This window comes from Gymnoscopelus microlampas (genome assembly GCF_963454915.1).
Source record: "Gymnoscopelus microlampas genome assembly, chromosome: 17".
Taxonomy (NCBI): domain Eukaryota; kingdom Metazoa; phylum Chordata; class Actinopteri; order Myctophiformes; family Myctophidae; genus Gymnoscopelus; species Gymnoscopelus microlampas.
The window spans coordinates 3,492,435-3,510,744 of NC_139954.1; the positions used below are offsets into that span (position 1 = coordinate 3,492,435).

At 39.8% G+C, this 18,310-nt stretch overlaps 1 protein-coding gene across 4 annotated transcripts; it reads right to left on the reverse strand.

Moving 5' to 3' along the window:
• Nucleotides 1-995: 995 nt before the first annotated feature.
• On the reverse strand, nt 996-17,550 carry LOC311064835 (interferon-induced very large GTPase 1). Of its 4 annotated transcripts, none has more exons than XM_084084799.1 (4): nt 17,419-17,550; nt 11,373-11,460; nt 9,547-9,639; nt 996-8,386 (listed from the first exon to the last, which is right to left on the reverse strand). In XM_084084799.1, exons 3-4 carry the CDS (start codon nt 9,629-9,631, stop codon nt 1,743-1,745), a joined length of 6,729 nt encoding a protein of 2,242 aa, XP_083940925.1. In that variant the 5' UTR covers nt 9,632-9,639; nt 11,373-11,460; nt 17,419-17,550; the 3' UTR covers nt 996-1,742. The 4 variants fall into 4 exon arrangements, with proteins under 4 accessions (XP_083940925.1, XP_083940924.1, XP_083940926.1 ...); XM_084084798.1 differs by lacking the exon at nt 17,419-17,550 and adding an exon at nt 14,917-14,991; XM_084084800.1 differs by lacking the exon at nt 17,419-17,550 and adding an exon at nt 14,917-14,945 and having other exon boundaries at nt 11,405-11,460.
• Nucleotides 17,551-18,310: the final 760 nt, after the last annotated feature.

Below are 18,310 nucleotides of genomic sequence, written 5' to 3' on the forward strand. Positions count from 1 at the left end.
TCAGAGAGGCATGACTTGAAGTTGAGAGAAGGATGTCATTGGTGACCTTGAGGAGAGCAGTTTCTGTACTATGAAGTGAACGGAAGCCGGATTGGAAAGTTTCATACAGGTTATTGCAGTCCAAGTAGGAATTGATTGGAGAGGCAACTGCTCGTTCAAGCATTTTAGAAAGAAAGGGAAGATTGGGGATGGGCCGGTAGTTATTGGGGGGGTTAAGGTCTAGCCCAGATTTCTTCAGAATGGGGGTGATGGCAACCAGGTTGAGGGCAGGAGGGACAAAGCCAGTTTACAGGGAGGGGTTTATTACATTGGTGATGAGTGGTGACGAGAGTGAGGGGAGGCAGGCTATATGTAGGGTGGATGGGATTGGATCGAGGATGCAGGTGGAGTAGAGGCTTTCATGCATGAAGTTATGGAGGTGAGGTCAGATGTGGTGATTTCAGGGAAGAAGGTGAGTGGGTGGTTGGAGAGTAGAGCTGTGGCATGTTCGGGACAGGGACAGAGGGTGTGGTAGGAGAGGAGGTGGCCAGTTCAGAGTGGATGGTGTAGATTTTTTATTGAAAAACTTGTATTTGCATTTGCTGGTGGTGAATGAAGTGGTGGTGGTGTCCAACTGTCCATGGGTTTGAGAAGTTTGCTTATGGTTGAGAAGAGTGTCTTGGGATTGTTGCTCACAGGTTGGATGACAGAGGAGTAGTGGGAGGAGTGTTTGTTGTTGAGGGCATCTCTGTATTGCTATTAGTGTGATTTGAAGATATCTGAGTGAATAGTAAGACCTGATTTTTTTGCAAGCCGTTCAAGCTGCCGGCTCTTGGCTTTGAGGTGACGGAGGTGGTCAGTGTACCAGGGGCGGAGTGGGTGTAGGAGATAGATTGAGTCTTTATGGGGAAGAGCTCAGTCAGTAAGGTGGAGAGAGACGAGGGCTGGATAGATTTCATGTTCCGAAATGTTATGGAGCACTGCTGCTTGATGGGGGGGGGGGGGGGCGTCAAATGTCTCCACAGTGATGTTCTCCTTTTAGGCATTTGTGATAGCGCTAGTTATATATTTGATGTTTGCTTCTATGTAGTTCGTCCAATTCAGACATCTCATGCCCAATTGAGAATTGTTCCACAATTTGGTCAAATATCCAGCCTTGAACTAAATCTTCATATGAGTTAATGTAGCTCATATAGGTCTCAAAACTGTCCTGTGACAGCAAGTAGTTCAAAAGTGAGTACTGGAAGAATGTTTGTGTGCTAAATATATCAGCATTTCTGCCTGTTAGCATTGCTGTCTGGACCCAAAGAACTGGTGACATACTCTTCCACTGCAGGTCTCAGGCAGAGTTTGTGAAATTGTCATTTTTTTGCTGACACTGGTTACATTCATAGAACAAATCTTTAAAAGCAGAACAGTGCTAGTCTTTCAGTTGATTTAGTCAAACCTGCAGGTCATTATTTTTTGTGAAGTCATTGTATGTTTTCTGAAACTCTCGAGCTGACACTCCACAAATGTGTTGTTTTAAGTGAACTTCAAACTCAATATCTGTCTTAATATCTGAGTCTGATCATGATCACTTATTTGAAATTATCTTAGAAGCCATTGCTGTGAACGATCTACTCTTCTGGGAGATGCTATAGAAATAACATCCAATGTTTTGTCTTAATTGTTTTGATGTCTTGACACATTGTAGGAAATAGTATTAATGATTGATGCAGTCAATGGCAGCAAAGAACTCTGTGGTTTAACACAGTAGAGACTCATTTGATGTTAAAGGACTCATCGAGGCTTTTCTGTGCCTGATTTTTGTCAATCTTCATCCAAGCTGGAGGGATATCAGCAGGTTTTGCATCGTATTTCTTGGCAAATTCATTGTTGAATTTTACCATCACATATTTCCAGTAGTCTGATGCCACAATGCTTTGGTCTGGTTGAATTTTCCAGTTGGGGTAAATGTCCCTGTATTTTTTATAAGGGTGAAACTTAGCTTTTGTGTCAGAACAACTGAATTTCATCTCACTGTTCACTAAAGAAGAGCATATGTCAGTAACAAGTTCCTTTGATATTTCCATCTTACAATTACCAAGACCATTTGGTCTATGAATTTGGGCAAAGTGTTCCGTGTGTCCATTGCCTCCTGCCTCACAAGGAACTTTGCAGAATGGACACTGTTCCCCACATCCAAAGATTCTATTGAACAGCTCGTTCTGGGGTTTTACACAAGGTTGATTAAGTTTTGTTTGCAGGTCACTTTCTTTGAAGGTCTCCCTAAGCGTCTGTCCCATTTCTTTCACAGACACTGAAAGCCAATGAGCAAAATCCTTCTGGTTTGAGTTGTTCATGATCAAGACAGTCTCCAGAGCATCCTTTGGAATGGTCAGTTTATCACCAATTCCATTACAAATATTTTGGACAAATGTCTCAACAGTGATGTTCTCCTTTTGGGCATTTGTGATAGCGCTGGTTATGTACTTGATGTTTTTTTCTATATGTTGTTTTTCCAATTCAGACATCTCATGCCCACTTGAGAATTGTTCCACAATTCTGTCAAGTATCCAGCCTTGAACAACATTTTGATATGAGTCAATGTAGCTCACATAGGTCTCAAAACTGTCATTTGACAGCAAATGGTTCAAAAGTGAGTACTGGAAGAATGTTCGTGTGCCAAATTGAGCAGAATTTTTGCCTGCCATCATTGCATCAACAATTTCTGGACCTAAGGAACTGGTGACATAGTCTCGCACTGCAGGTCTCAGGCAGAGGTTTGTGAAATCATCTGCTTTTTGTTGACACTGGTCTCGTTCATTGAACAAATCTTTAAAAGCAGAACAGTGTTTGCCTTTCTGTCGATTTAGACAAACCTTCGGGTCATTATTTTGTCTGAAGTCTTTGTGCATCTTCTGAAACTCTCGAGCTGCAATTCCACAAATGTGTAGTTTTAAGTGAACGTCAAACTCAGTAGCTGTAGAACCATTGTGACTCAACATGTCATCAATCTTGTGAAGGATCTCTGTGATGTAAGTGTCATGGTAATTGGTTTTCTTGTCCACTTTATCAGTCACACACTGTATGCACTCCTTTATAATCCTTTCAGCTAGACTTTGTGCATCTTCATGGCAAAATAATCGTTTTAAGTTGCGTTTGAAGAATCCTTCAGGTTTCACTTTGAAGTCCTCGTTTCCACATTCTTGTAGGGTTCTTTGTGCCAGTAATTCAGAAGTATGACTACCCTTTGCCGTTAAATTCAACCTCAGCTGAAGTTCGACTTGTCCGTAGATGTCAATGTCTGGTAGCTGCGTTAATTGTAATTCAAGAACAGTTTGTTCCCACAGCTCATCAAATTGTTCGTCCAGTGAAGATGAAATTATATCTCTCTTTTCGTCACTCTTACGACATTCCTCAATTAACTTAAGCACCTTATCCTCTAATTTCTTTGCAAAGGTCTTCTTCACTCCATCAACACTTATCATCCCTTTTCTGATTGCAACAGCAGCTTCCAATTGATTGCGTACAGAGTTCTGAATTTCTATTTGAAGATGTTTTGCACTTTTTGAGAAGTCCTCTCTATATCCCTCAACAAGATAGACGTGTCCTTCTTTTTGATCAAAATATTCAGTCAGACGCTGAATGAGTTTGTTCTCCCATGTAGACAGCACTTTGAGGGCTTCAAGGTTCAAATGATTCAGTAACTCTTTCAGGTTTGGTATGTTAGATTCCACAATTCCAAAGTTTGAGATTGTTGTTTCAGCATGTGTAACCCATGTGTACATGTGTTTTTTGAAGTTCCATTCCAATTCGCTGAATTCTTTGCACAGCTTCATGTAGGCGTCGGCCACAAGGCTGTTTCGGAAACTGAAGATAAAGTTCTCATGTTGTACAGCGTTCCACAGACTTTTTATCCATACCAAAAAGTCCAGTACTTCATTAGCAGATGCCGTGCTGCTTCCCAGAATTTGTATTATGTTCTTCTTGAACTCATAAACAGCCTCACTGTACCCTGCATTTACTGGTGCCATTGGTGGGCTCCCATGCCAGAGTCCAGGGATGTACCAGCTACCAGTGTCTGGATTGTATTTCATCACATCTGTGAAGTTCTTGTCCTCCTTTATCTCCATTCTGGCAGCAGCTTGAGTCATCTCATTCAATTGTTGCAACAGTAGATTCCTGTCCCGTAGGTTACTGTCAGGGGCTGCTACATCTGACACATTCTGATGAACAAACTGACAGTTGGGTGATTTCCCCACTTTGCTCATCCTGAGGAAAGCGTGGACGACAATTTGCAGGACGTCTTTCATCTCTGACATATTCTCCATCGCAATGTTGATTATAGTGACATCACTTAGCCCTACAACAAGTGTCGCAAGCTCATTGTCATGCTCATAGCTATTGTCCAATTGTGCAAGTTCTGGTGACTTCAGACCCTCGGTGTCAATGATTAGCACAAAGTCACAGTTCAGAACACTCTTGTAGTCTTCTTCTACTCTGACGAGCAACATAAAAGCACCTCGAGTGCATCGACCGCTGCTGACTGCAAACTGAACCCCAAACATGGTGTTAAGGAGCGTGGACTTTCCTGTACTCTGAACTCCAAGAACTGTTACGACCAGGAGCTTGTTCTTCGGCTCTACCAAGGCACTTAATTGAGTGAGAACATCTGTCACCCACATAAGAGGAATGATGGATGCATCACCGTCCACCAACTCCATGGGAAATCCTTCAAGAAGCAATTCTGCACACAATTTGGGAAGATTCCGTAACTGTTGCCGTGATATAGGATTTCCTGGAAGGGACACTGCAGACTCATATAGCTGACCCATTTCACGCAAGAAGTGTTCAATCCCCAGTGAACTGTTGGAAATTTGTCTATCAAGCTCTTTAACGTCATCTTTGCTTTCAGAACTCCGACATTTCTCTTTAAACTGTTCACGGAGACTGGAGAGTTTTTTTCGGGACAAGTTATCAAGGTTCATTTGCATCCACTTCAAAAAATACGCCCTCTCTATCTTTGGGCTTGATGCACTTAATGCACTTATGAAGCAGGCCATGGCCTCTGACTCGCCATGATGGTTTTGTTGTTCTCTAAGTTTTATTTTCTTAAGTAGAAGTTCAGCTTTGTAATTTTCAATGTTTTTCTTGCCAGCATTCTTAAGCCTGAATTCCTCCTTCTCTAAACAAGCTAATTCTTTCAATATCTGTCCTTGCAGGGGAAGCTGAACTTCCTTGTACTTAAGAATGTCTTGTATGTCTGAAGTGATGGCATCTGCATTTCTCTTGGCATTCTGACACTCTAGGGAGTCCTCTTCATCAACGTCAATTTCAAGTTCATTGGTGACAGCCGTCATGTTCTCCATCTTCATCCTCATCTTTGAGCTGTTGACCACATCACTGACTTTTTGTCTCAGGCTTCTGACAAAGTTTGCATCATTCTGTTTGTTCTTTAAAATGATGTTGTTGATGTTCAGGTTAAACTCTGATTTCACCTTTCTAAGGGCATCAAGACTGAAACCTTTGCTCTGGGTGTTAACAACCAAGAACAGTTGTGCTTTGTTGTTTTGGCTGCTCATTAGTTTGTACTGAGAGTCTAAATTGTCAAAGAACACAAAAACTGCTGCAGATGTCTGGCAAAGAAATCCATATTGTTTTTCAAAGGATTCGATGTCCCCCCGGAGGTTAGCTATGGCTACTGGCTCACCAAAAATATCAATGTTAGTATTTCCACACGGAAGATACCAACTAATTTCAACCAATCCATCAGATATTGTCCTTGGACGATCACCACCTTCCATGTCTCGGTGAACAAATGTTTCATGATACTGATGGGGATTACTCAGTAGATTATTGAGAATCTTTGACTTGGACAAGGAGCATTCACCCAGTCTTACAAAAGACACCATTGGAAGTTCGGTGAGTACAATTCTGTCTTCAACAAAGCCTTTCGGATCTGAAAGTGAATGAGGTCTGAACCTCTTGATAATGTCTCTCATTGCCCAAAGCAGGAACTGACACTGACCTGTTTCACAATTAGGAAGCAGCAGAGGTATTGAAAACTGACACATGGACATTTTCAACGCTATTTCCTGCTGTAGCAAACCATTGGAGCACAGAAAAAGAGCAGTGACAATGTCTAAGGGGTGAATCATATCTGAGCCCTGACTGTTGAGCAGATTTTCAAGCTCTAAATTTGTGTCAAAGGCAGCATCACTGTTTGGCTCACCTACTGGTTCACAATTCACGTTCCTTGCTGTTACGTTAACCATCATTAACTTCTTCAGAAAATGCCATGCACAATCTTTATGACAAGTAGGTTCATCTGTAATGGTCCTCTTATCAATCTGGAGTATTGTGTTCAAGGATAGCTTCTCTTTGTAGTGATGCTCCAACCCCAGGTCTCTCAGAAATGACTTCAAGTCACCTGTTGTCTGAACAGTGACTGTACTGCTTTCCTGGCTTCTGCCAGCTACACCGCATTCACAGCTGACTCGAACTGCATATTCTGTTATTGGCTCAAGCCCAGAAATGTTGGCCTTTTCAGTTTTTGATGTCACTTTATTCCATTGGAGTTGTTCAGTGGATACTTTTGCGTACTCTACACTGTATCTCTCCACAGTCACCCCATCCCCAATCTCAGTGGGTTTCTGCCATGTAACTGATAGTCCATGTGAGTATGGTGAAACTCGAGGTTGTCCAGGTGGACTTGTGGGTAAAGTTGTCATGGACTCACTGACTTCACTGGCTGGCCCTTTGCCAACTGGACACACTGCTCGGTATCTGAACATGTATTCGGTGTTAGGAGACAAATTGAGCATTTTGACTTCATCAGCTTTGGATGCTGTGTGTTGGTGCCAGCCATGTCCAGTGACACAGTACTCAATAGAGTATTGGCTGACATCTTCCGCCCCAAATAGTGGTGGGTACAGCTTGAGTGTCACACTGTTGTGGGTTGTGTCACTTGCTGTTAATTTCTCAGGCTTTGAAGGTGGTTGGAAATTATCATTGGCCAACACCCCATCTTCATAAAGGTAGACACTTGCTCCCCTTTGACTTTCATTCGTGGTAGATGTTATGAGGAACTGGACATTCTTGTTGTCTTTGTTAGCCTCGGAAAAATCATTGAAAAGCTTTGCTTTCTTTCTCACTTCTGATATTTCCGAAGTGTACCATTTTTCCTCTCCTAAATGATGGCTATGCATTGCAGTTTCTTGAGCGCTCACTAGTTTGGCTGTTTCTCTTATGTAGCTTGTTAAAGCTGACAGATATGGTTCAGAAGTTTGCAGTGATGTGAAAGCAAAGCATACAGCATCTGAATTTAGCAATATTGTTTGAAATTCATTCGAAGAGACAATCTTTGCATTTTTCATCATCTTAGTGAGGGAGCTTGTGAGGTTTATTTCCCTCTCTTTGCAGTCCATCCACTCAGTCAGGTCTTTGCTGTTGAAAGGAGAAGATTGTCTTGTTTTTAGGAACTCTGCAAGCACACTCTCCTCTTCCCCACCTCCTCTGATTAAAGGAAGTTTAATGGCCAATTTGTTCTGAAACTCCAGCTTGTACTGGTTACACTGATCTTTAAAGGTTTTCAGCTTTTCGCCGATCTGCGGGAACTGGTGTGTGACTGGGCTTTTTAGTGCATCGTTGCACCTCAATTCCAGTTCACTGAAGTACTCCAGGACACTTTGAGCTTCCCTTACCAATCCAATGCTTATCTGACGGACAAGCTGAGCAGCAGAAGAGTCTAAATCCTTCAAAGGCATTAGCCAGACCTTCAGTGGTACAGCGTTCTCTCCATTTGCACCTAACAACTCTGGCAGGCTTTGGTAGAGTTGTATTGCATCGTTAAAAGACACTGGATTTTTCAGCAGTGAAAAGTCCCCATGGAATTTGCATGTGAATTTCTCTACTTTAGCAATGTCTGTGTCTTCCATCTTTACAGAACCCAGACCATCTATTGTGACCGTGGGAATCTTATTAATTACTGCCTTCAGGTTCCCTTCAATTTCTTGACGAGTCTTTACATCAGAAATGTCACGGTCAAATACAAAGAAAGCTTGTGCCCCATAAAGGATACCTGTCACCACATGTGTTGCTGTGCCTGAATCAAAGACATCTGGATGTTTCACATTGCCTCTTCCAAGATGATTCATTGACAGTTGTTGGAACTTTGTGGTAGCTTTATATTTTAATGTTACTCTGGCCTGATTGTGTGAAGTCTTAGAATCATTGAGATATTTGGCAGAACCATCAACTTTTACCAGTCCACCCAAGAAACTTGCTTTCAAGGATGCATCAACATTCAGTGCTGAAGTTTTGTCCTCAATTGATTCAGATGCAACAATTTCAAATTCAGTGCTGGTCTGGGGTCTGATTTTTGCATTATTTTCCAGATCTTCATTATCCCACAACGTAAGCCCTGCAATGGAACGATCAATATAAATATTTTTTATTTATTTTTCTTACAGTACTTATTCTAACCTTATTTTACACTTGATCTTCTTTTCCCTTGTTCTACATTTTACATTATCCTTGCTGTGTAATGTATTCTTACTTGAACTTATTTTCCACTTGTTCCACGCTTTATTTATTATATAAACCATTGATCCGTTGATCTTTGAATGAAGAGACCATCTCTCCACAGCTACATAGTACATAATGTATGGGGATTGAGCCCACCTACCATATGACATGGATAATTATTTAAGACACACGCAAAGTATATGGGGAGGGGGCGTCGCCACATCAGTTGTAAATCAGTTGTAAATTCTTATGGGAAAAAAATATAAAATAAAAGTAAAAGAAAGAAGAAAACCTGACTCTTATATTGCCCACGCAATATGCAAGTATGACTGGATGACTGCGCCGGATTCCACACGCATGCCTCCCGGATTCCACCAAGGAATTTGCACTCTTTTAACCTTCAAAGCCACGACAGCACTCATTCTCAAACACTACCTCTCTTCCGCACAATGCTGTGGTTTAAGTAGCCATATTAGTGTTAGTATTTTTCTCTCAAACAACACTTTACCCTACACTGCTATGTCTTGGACTGCTCAGGAAAATCATAATGATCACACACCTGTGCCTTATTTACCTGTGCGGGTCAGTACTACTGGTGTGTCTTAAACAATTATTATCCATGTCACATGCGAGGTGGGGTCATTCCCCATACATAATATGTCGCTGTGGAAAGAGATAAGGGTTGTTCGCACAAAGCACTATAACGATAACTATAAAGACATAGTTTTATAAATGGTTCTAATTCAAGTGGAGGGCAGAGTCAACATCATAAAGACAATGATGAATGATATACTGTAGTCAGTTATCGTTATTGTTATAGTGCTTAGAGCGAACGGTAAAACTGTAGTTCTGATTTGATAGAGAGCACTAGGCAGAACACAGGACTGTTAGGTTTGGATGTTCATTTCTCACAGGGAGGAGCCCCCATACATACAACCACATGCATTATATACAGTACGTTATACACAACATAGTTTGTGTAAACTCATATTTGCAAAAATAGATTTCCATTTATGTAAACATGTAAAACAGTCATAGATTATTATTACAATTTACCTGGGACTAGTAAGTCTTGTCGACAGTCATACAGCATGCCCAGACTGAAGGGTCGACCAAGAGCTGCCAGCTCTATAGTTGACATGGCTCACACTGCAATGAAGAAAATGCACATCTATTTGTTAATTAATTCTAGTGGCTTTTTAATTTAATAGTAGTAGTAGTAGTAGTAGTAGTAGTAGTAGTAGTAGTAGTAGTAGTAGTAGTAGAAGTAATAAATAATAATAATAATTGTAATAATAGTAATAATAATAATAATAATAATAATAATAATAATTTAGTAACCATAAAATACTGTTCCTGAAGAAACAGTGTGGGCTTGTCCTGTTGGAAGCCAGTTTGTAGCTAAGAATGTTTGTAGTGTTGAGTATTGTTAGTGTTAAAGGACCACTTCACCGATGTTCAAACCAACTCAGAGTGAGAAGCCAACAACGGTAACATATTATAATGAGCATTCGTGAGGACCAATTATATGAAGATACTCTTCATATAATTGGTCCTCACGAATGCTCATTATAATATGTTACCGTTGTTGGCTTCTCACTCTGAGTTGGTTTCTATGGTAAAACATTAATTAGAAATACCTTTTGAGTGTACTGTGCTTTTATAGTCCAGGCGAACTAGTTCATTTTGGAACTCAAAATCTAAGTAATTGTAATATAATGTTTTTTCTTCACAGACCATTTCTGTTAAGTCACCAGAATAACATACTAAAAGTCCTAAGAAATCCTAGTTGCAGAAATATGTCTAATTGACATCAATACAAAATGGCCGCTAATTATTGTCAAAAAGCCATATAAATTGTTTTGAGTCCAATTTTCATTTGTCTGAGATTTCAATTGACTTCCAAATACATTTTGAGGTGGGGAATTCAGATAAAATAATTAAAAAAAAAAAAAAATCGCCATTTTTCAACCAATATAACAGACACACAGTTATTTTCACATGTCCAGAACAACATACTAAAAATTCATTTGGAAGTCAATTAATAAAATCTCAGATGAATGAAAATTTGACTCCCATCATTTTGGCTTTTTGACCAAAATCGGTGGCCATTTTGGATTGATGCCAATTAAACATATTTCCGCAACTAGGATTTCCTAGAACTTTTAGTATGTTGTTCTGGACGCCTCATAGAAATGATGTATGGTGAAAAGAACTCTGTTACAATGACTTTGTTGTGAAACGCTAGTTTGCCTGGACTATTAAGAGATTTACCTACTTTTACACTTGGAAAAGTGGCAGGTGTAGTTGATTAGTGGTATCTGATTAGTGTAGAACTTGGTAGAGGAACATGGATTTGTTCAAGTGGTCATAACGCAAAAAGTAGACCATATAACATTTTGATTCATAGAATATATCTATAGTGGGCCTAGTGAGTTTACGAACATTTGTAAAAATTCCTATGATTTCATCTGGCTCCACTAGCATTTCCCATTCAAGCTAAGGGGATTTGTTATTATTATGTATTTTATTTCATTTGTGAAGTTTAAATATCTAAAAAAGTACAAAATATATCAACACATACAAATGGTAGCGTGCAAGACCTAAGCAACCGAAGGTTTTAGAGTTGGAATGGAGTTTCTTGCTTAAAGTATGAAGGAATAGTTTGGTGCCAAAAAACGGACGGAATAAATAAATAATAATACGTAGGATAACAGCTCTATATTTACACTGCTCAATAATAGCACATTTAAATCACTTTAATGGTAACGTTTTTTTAAGTTTGAAATAATGGTGATATTGGTGATAGTCATATCGCCCAGCCCTACCATAATGTACATTCTCTAACAAGAAGATAGCCTTTATGAGCCTTAATGGTTTACCTTTATGAGCTAAAGCACGGACTGGAGCTTACATCTTGGAATGTTTGGATTCTGGAGAGTAAGGATGAGCCCCAGAATGACACCAATACTGCAAAGTCAGAATACAGGGGGAAAAAGTTACAAATTACCACAGCTCCAAACAATGTACTGAAAGCCATTTTACACAAGGAGACAGGTGGAGGGGTGGAGGGGTTTGTAACACCTTCTATTCACGCTTTGACAGTGGTGGACAGTAACATTTTTATGCTTATCCAGTGCTTTGACATCAATACTTTGATGTCAGTACTTTGATCTAATTTATCTCCATTTATGGGCAAAGGTTCAGCCCAATCCTTACTCCATGAACTAGCATAACAGTAAAAAAAATATATATTAGTTAAAATAGTATATTCAAGGATTTATTTCCTTGGCTTACTGGCAGCATGTACAAGAAATGTGGTGTTGATCAGTTCAGCGTTTAGTGAGATTATCCCTGAAACTTGCTCTGCATATATGTATACTCATTATGTTTATATGCTCATAATCAGTCTTTCCCCTTTCATCTTTTATTCTTAATCTATACTGTTATGTATAACAGTTCATGCATATTGCATTGTTCTGCACTGTCTTCGGTTAAAGTTTTTACTTGACCATTTCTTATTTTACTTTGGTCTCCAGCCAGTGGTAGAAGAAGTCCTTGTACAGGAGTAGCTGTTTTTACTAAAAGTACCAATACCACAAAGTATTACAGGTAAAAGTGCTGTATTCAAATTTGTACAAAAGTATTGAATCAAAACTATACTTAAAGTACCAAAAGCAAAAGTTGATTATCGTTTATATGTCATTTTTCTTTTTTTTTAAATGGCTTACTGTGTTTTATGATGTTATATATCGTCAGAATTGTCGTTTATGTGCTAAAAACACTTTGAACGCTCTTTCACCATGCAATGTAATTCAATGAAGAAATCTTATCAAAATGTGGATAATTTCACCCACTCTACTTGTTTTATGTGATGAAGTTGAATTTTAAATTGATGATTTCTTCCATAGTATTTATTGACACTAGGGATATCAAAAACCCAGCAATGGCAAAATATTAACATTTGTGAGGCTGTAAGTGCTTTTTTAAGTAAAAATTATGCTCCACTGTACAACTGTGTCGCATGGCGAAAACTGCCGATCTACAAGCTCCCCGCACCTCACATCTGCAACTGAGCTCAAGGATTGGCAATTTTCACTGCTCAACAACATCGTGCGCCGAAGTTTAAATCAGGCTTTAATAGAGGGCACATCATTTTGATTAAAAGGGGGCTGAACGTATGAAATATCCTCCAGGGTTTTATAATTTGCATCAATCGACCGGTAGTATTTTTATCCCATGAATGTAAAAATCCAATCAAATACAGTATATCATCATATACATTTTATTAAATGATATTCACACATCGGCCGCGTTTCCCAAAGAGCTTCGTAGAGATGCTTCGTAGAGATGCTTCGTAGAGATGCTGCGCAGGTCCTACGACGGGTCTAACGTGTGTCGTCACAGGCTGTGCAGTACCATAGCAGGCACGTAGATTTCAGGTCATGCGTGGCCTACGCAGCTTGCGTAAGAGCCTCCTACACAGCTGGGACTCGGCGAAACCTACGCTCTACCCTCATTAGTAGCAGGTGGTGCCATCTAAACTGGCTACGTGTGTGGTAAAACTACATTCGGGCAACAGCATGCACGTAGCCTACACCCCGCCTACTCCTGGGAGAGGCATAGCCATGAGTGCTGTCCGTACGCAGCAGTTTGCCAGGGCGCTCGTAACACCCATCGTAGCGAAATAAATCTATGAAAAGACCGACCCCACACACACACACACACACACACACACACACACACACACACACACAAACTCACACACACACACACACACACACACACACACACACACACACACACACACACACACACACACACACACAATTTATATATATATATTTATATATATATACGCTGGTAAATATTTTGGGCATGTTACGCCGGTGCGTAACGTGCCCAAAAAAAACAGACATACAAGCTGTCAACGCACTGCGACATGCCGTGTCGATAGCTTGCAGATCTGTTCTTTTGGGTACGGCGAGCGGCTACGGTGCTTCGTCCTCTATGCATGAACCCGAAGTTTACAAATCGTACTCTCACGGATGATCCGATCATCTAATAAAAATATTAAGCATATGCCAAGTTAACTAAGGTATATAAATGATGCTGAGCTAAACATGTTTCCTTAATTTCGAAGTTTTATAGTGAAACGTTATGATGAAAGTCCCCAGTTCCTCTCACGAAGTGACAGCTGTTGCGCTCGCCATGTTTATGAATGGTTAAAACATCTTTTGAAAATAGCAGATCTACAAGCTCACAACGCGTCACAAGCTTGTAGATCTGCTATTTTCAAAAGATTTTATGCATAGTAGACTTTGGAAATGGGACATTCTGGGATCGAACCCGAAGGTCCCACTCACCAGTCCGACGTGTTACCAGCCATGCCAATAAACCTGCCCGATAGCCAGGTCTATTGCACGCGACTTCTGGCTAATTTGACTGTGGGGGCTACACATAGAACCAGCGCAGCAGTTATATATATATATATAGATATAGATATAGATATAAGATATATATATATATATATAGATAGATATATAGATATATAGATATATAGATAGATAGATATATATTCCTAAACTTTCCTAAAGTAAATTCCCCCCATTGGTGCTAAAAGCTGTCAATCATGCAGGGAGACGCCCCCTTTATCCTCTGAAATGTTTTGAACGGCGGCCATTGTTGCCTGTGTTCATTTAAGAGCATTGAAATGTCACCTTAAAATTCATTTTAATAAATTACAGAATGTACCTAAAAAAATGTAAGTGTCCAATAAATATAAAGGTAATTTAGATAAAGGTCCGACTTTATTTTTGCTATTTTTTGGGGGTATATATATATATATATACAGTATGTATATATTCGCAAAGGGTGTTTAAACTGCTGTGTAGTAGGACAGCACTACGTCGTTTACGTAGGCTTTACGTAGGCTTCGTCCAGGAGGTCTTTACGTGCGTGCTGTCTCCCGAATGTAGTTTTAGCACAGACGTAACGGAACCTACGACGATGGTGTCTCCTGAAGCCAGTTTAGATGGCACGTTGGGCACACACAGCTGCTACTAACGAAGATAGTGCGCAGCGGGGTTGCTACTGCGCAGCTGCGTGGAGGCTCTCTACGCAGCTTCTAGGCTACGCATGAGCTGAAATTCGTTTGGGAAACGCGGCCATTATCATTTTTTTCTCAACTATGTTTTCTAGCATTGGACAGTAAGAGTGCTCTCGACCACTCTTAAAATGTGTTCTTACGTAAGAGAAAAGCAAAAATTAGAAAACTTTGCTGAATCCCAGATGAGAACCCAATAAGAAAAAATGCAATTTAAGAACAAAATAAGAGAAAATCTGTTTTGCTTCCTGCTTCCTACATGAGGCCAATTGTTTTTTGTTCCAGACCCCCTGTTGAAGACCCATGGACTAGAGACTGACCTTGTAGTGCAGAATCACTCTCTGGACATAAAGCAGGAACTTCTGTGTTCTCTTGGTTTTCAGCAGTGGACACCTTCAGATGGAAAAAGCATGTTCAGTAAAATCAAACAATAAATAATTATTATTGTTAACAGAATTGGATAGGGTTTGGATTTTTACCTCATTCCATTTGTCTGTTTGTTTTTATGTTAGTAGCATAACTCTAAAACATTATGATCGAATTTGCATGAAACGCGGTAAATGTGGTCATGGGACAACAAAGTCAAAGAGGTCAATAGGAGGAGTGGAGGAGCAGGTGTGACTTATAACTAAAAGTATTTGGAAATGTTGTCCATATAGGGGCAAGGAAGAACCTGTTTACTTTTCACATTGATTAAACAGGGTTTGATGGTGATGGTAACCACCATGAGATCCTCTGTTCCCTCTGGCCACGTCAAACAAAATGTGAGGGACAGCGGACATAGTCCTACAAGGTCTTTCCCTCACCATGTACAAATCCTTGTAATATAATATTATTGTAGTAATAACAAAAATAATTAGTCAGGTTTGTAATTGTTTTTTTTTTAGGATAAAAATGTCAATAACAGTGCAAATACGATATTACATGCCCTCATGGGCATTCACACAGCTGCAGCTCCGCTGCCTAGGCAGCATAGTTTTACTGAGGTTAGGGTTAGGGTTAGGTTTAGGCATTTTACTGACCGCCAGCTGCCCTCCGGCACCGGCACCGGAAGCTGCCGGTCAGTAAAGCTATGCCTAAACCTAACCCTAACCCTAACCTCAGTAAAACTATGCCTAAATCTAACCCTAACCTTAACCTCATTAAAACTATGCTACCTATGCTGTAGCTGCCGAAGGCATACACCAATATACAGAAAATATTCTTCCTCATGAGTGCATACTCATGGGGGCATGACATGTAGTATCGTATTAGAACTGTTATTGACGTTTTGTACTTTTTATTTTAATTTACCACAAAAATAATAAAAACAATGAAAAACCTGACAAATTATGTTAGTTATTGTACAGTCTACGGTCTATTATTACAAGGATTAGTATGGTGAGGCATCATCGGCAGTCACTGTCAGCGCAGCGCCATATGGACAGCCCTGCTGTTCATAATTAATAAATACACACAAAGACAGATCAGACAGATTTCTTTCTTTTTAGACAGCCTGAGCCTGACCCGGCCAGATCAATTAGCATACATTTTCGGCCCGAACCCGTCGGGTAGGGCGAGGTCGGGCTCCGGCAGGAATTGAGAACTCTAGCTTAAACCTAACCCTAACCTCAGTAAAATGATGTCTAAACCTAATCCTAACCTCAGTAAAACCATGCCTAAACCTAACCCTAACCTCAGTAAAACTATGCCTAAACCTAACCCTAACCTCAGTAAAACTATGCAGCCTATATACGTAGCTGTGGCTGCTGAAGGCATACACCAATATACAGAAAATATTATTCCTCATGAGGGCATGTAATATCGTATTTGAACTGTTAATGCCATTTTGTACTTTTTATTCTTGGATTTAAATTACCACAAAAATAATAAAAACAATTAAAAACCTGGCTTGTTATTTTAATAATTCTTAGTCTAGTCTTCTTAGTCTATTTTATTATTTTATTATTATTAGGATTAGCACATGGTGAGGGATAGACTTTTTTTCACAGGGCCTTGGGGGGGCTATTTATTTATTTATTTTTAAACAAGACGTTATAAATGTTAAACAAATCAATGTTGTGCAACTGCAAATTAGCCAATTTGGTGCCATGCAGCTGCCACGACAGCTGTTGCCGGAAAATGCACTCGTTCCTTCTGCAAAATGGAGAGCTAATTTCCAGCCACTGAACAAATACAGTGCTGAACTACATGACTTGTGGAAATGCCTCAATAAAAATACATAGCCTGTATGATGTAAGACCAACATGTCCATGATCCATGAATATCCCATAATTGATTAACTAATTCCAACAAATCAATATCAGACCTGATCTTTAGTATGAAGGAAAAGAAGTAAACTGTTGCTCAACTGAGTACCATGCATCCAGAGTATCTACAGATCTGTGATCTCATTGTGATTTCTTTAAGAAAACATTTGTGAAAATGTACATATTGGTAAAGTATAGCAATACTGTATGTACCACACAGGTAATAAATTCAACTTCAGAAGGTTAATTTATTGGCGCATAGTGCGGATACAGATACTGTATTTCTACATGTTTCCCCAGACCATTATAGGCAACTGATCTGTATTCCTCTCCACACAAGCAATGTACTATAATGTACAAAAAAAAATTTGTTTCATTGAGACACATGTTACAGTAACTTGATCAGCAACCTTTTAAGTGACTAATTAGTCGAATTAAAGGCAAATAAATCACAAGTTCAATCAACATTTCAATTTTATTTTGGAAAATGACTTTAAGCAGCTTTACTGACATCAAATGAAGAGATAAGTCACACTTTACCGTCTAAATGTCGCTAAAAGACAGGTCTCTTACCTGCTTCAATGTAGAAATCCTAATGTACGTCTGGAGAGACAGAGGAAGTCTAAATCCTCTAGATTCTGTCCTGAGTCTGCTAATGAAGACTTGAATTGAATGAATAGGACAGACTATGAAGCTTCATCAACAAGGACCAGCTCACTGACACGTCTCTGTGGGTCTACACTTCTTATATAGCTTACAGTCTGGGATTCCTTCAATAGGGGGAGCCAGAACCCGAGATCTATGTGTGTCTAGCCTGGCATGGCCAGACTAATATCACTGGAATCTGGAATCTCTGAGAGGAACCTGTATTTCGAAGGGGCAGATAAAAAATGCCTCTGGTGATAAACCCGCCCCATATTTGCATACTGGGCCCTGATTGGTGCCCCACAACTTTGGCGGCAGGGAAATCCAATCATTTGTTTCTTTGCACTGGCAGATTTGTCTGGTTTCCAGGCTAATATATGCCGTTTACAAGAGGTGGAACCATTTCTTGTAAATGCCTCACTGCATTTACAAGAAAAGGTACCAGTGGCTGCACCCCTCTCTCTCTCTCTCTCTCTCTCTCTCTCTCTCTCTCTCTCTCTCTCTCTCTCTCTCTCTCTCACACACACACACACACACACACACACACACACACACACACACACACACACACACACACACACACACACACACACACATCACAGATATTACAGATTAGAAAGAGATCACAGATACTGTAGGCAGTAGACTGACCACTCACAGCTTTAAAACACAAAAACTAATTAAAACTAAACTAGCTTTACAAACACATTACAATTAACTGAAACAGGACATCAAAACAAAATAAAAATAGCAACTAATGAAAGTATAATAACCTTGGTGTCAACAGTAGCCATAGTTGTCATATCTGTTATTACAGTAT

Coding starts and splice junctions, on each gene's coding strand:
- LOC311064835 (XM_084084801.1), bottom strand. CDS start 9,631: ATGTCAACTATAGAGCTGGCAGCTCTTGGTCGACCCTTCAGTCTGGGC. Junction 8,387..9,546: donor ACAAGACTTACTAGTCCCAG/GTAAATTGTAAT, acceptor GTTCCATTGCAG/GGCTTACGTTGTGGGATAAT.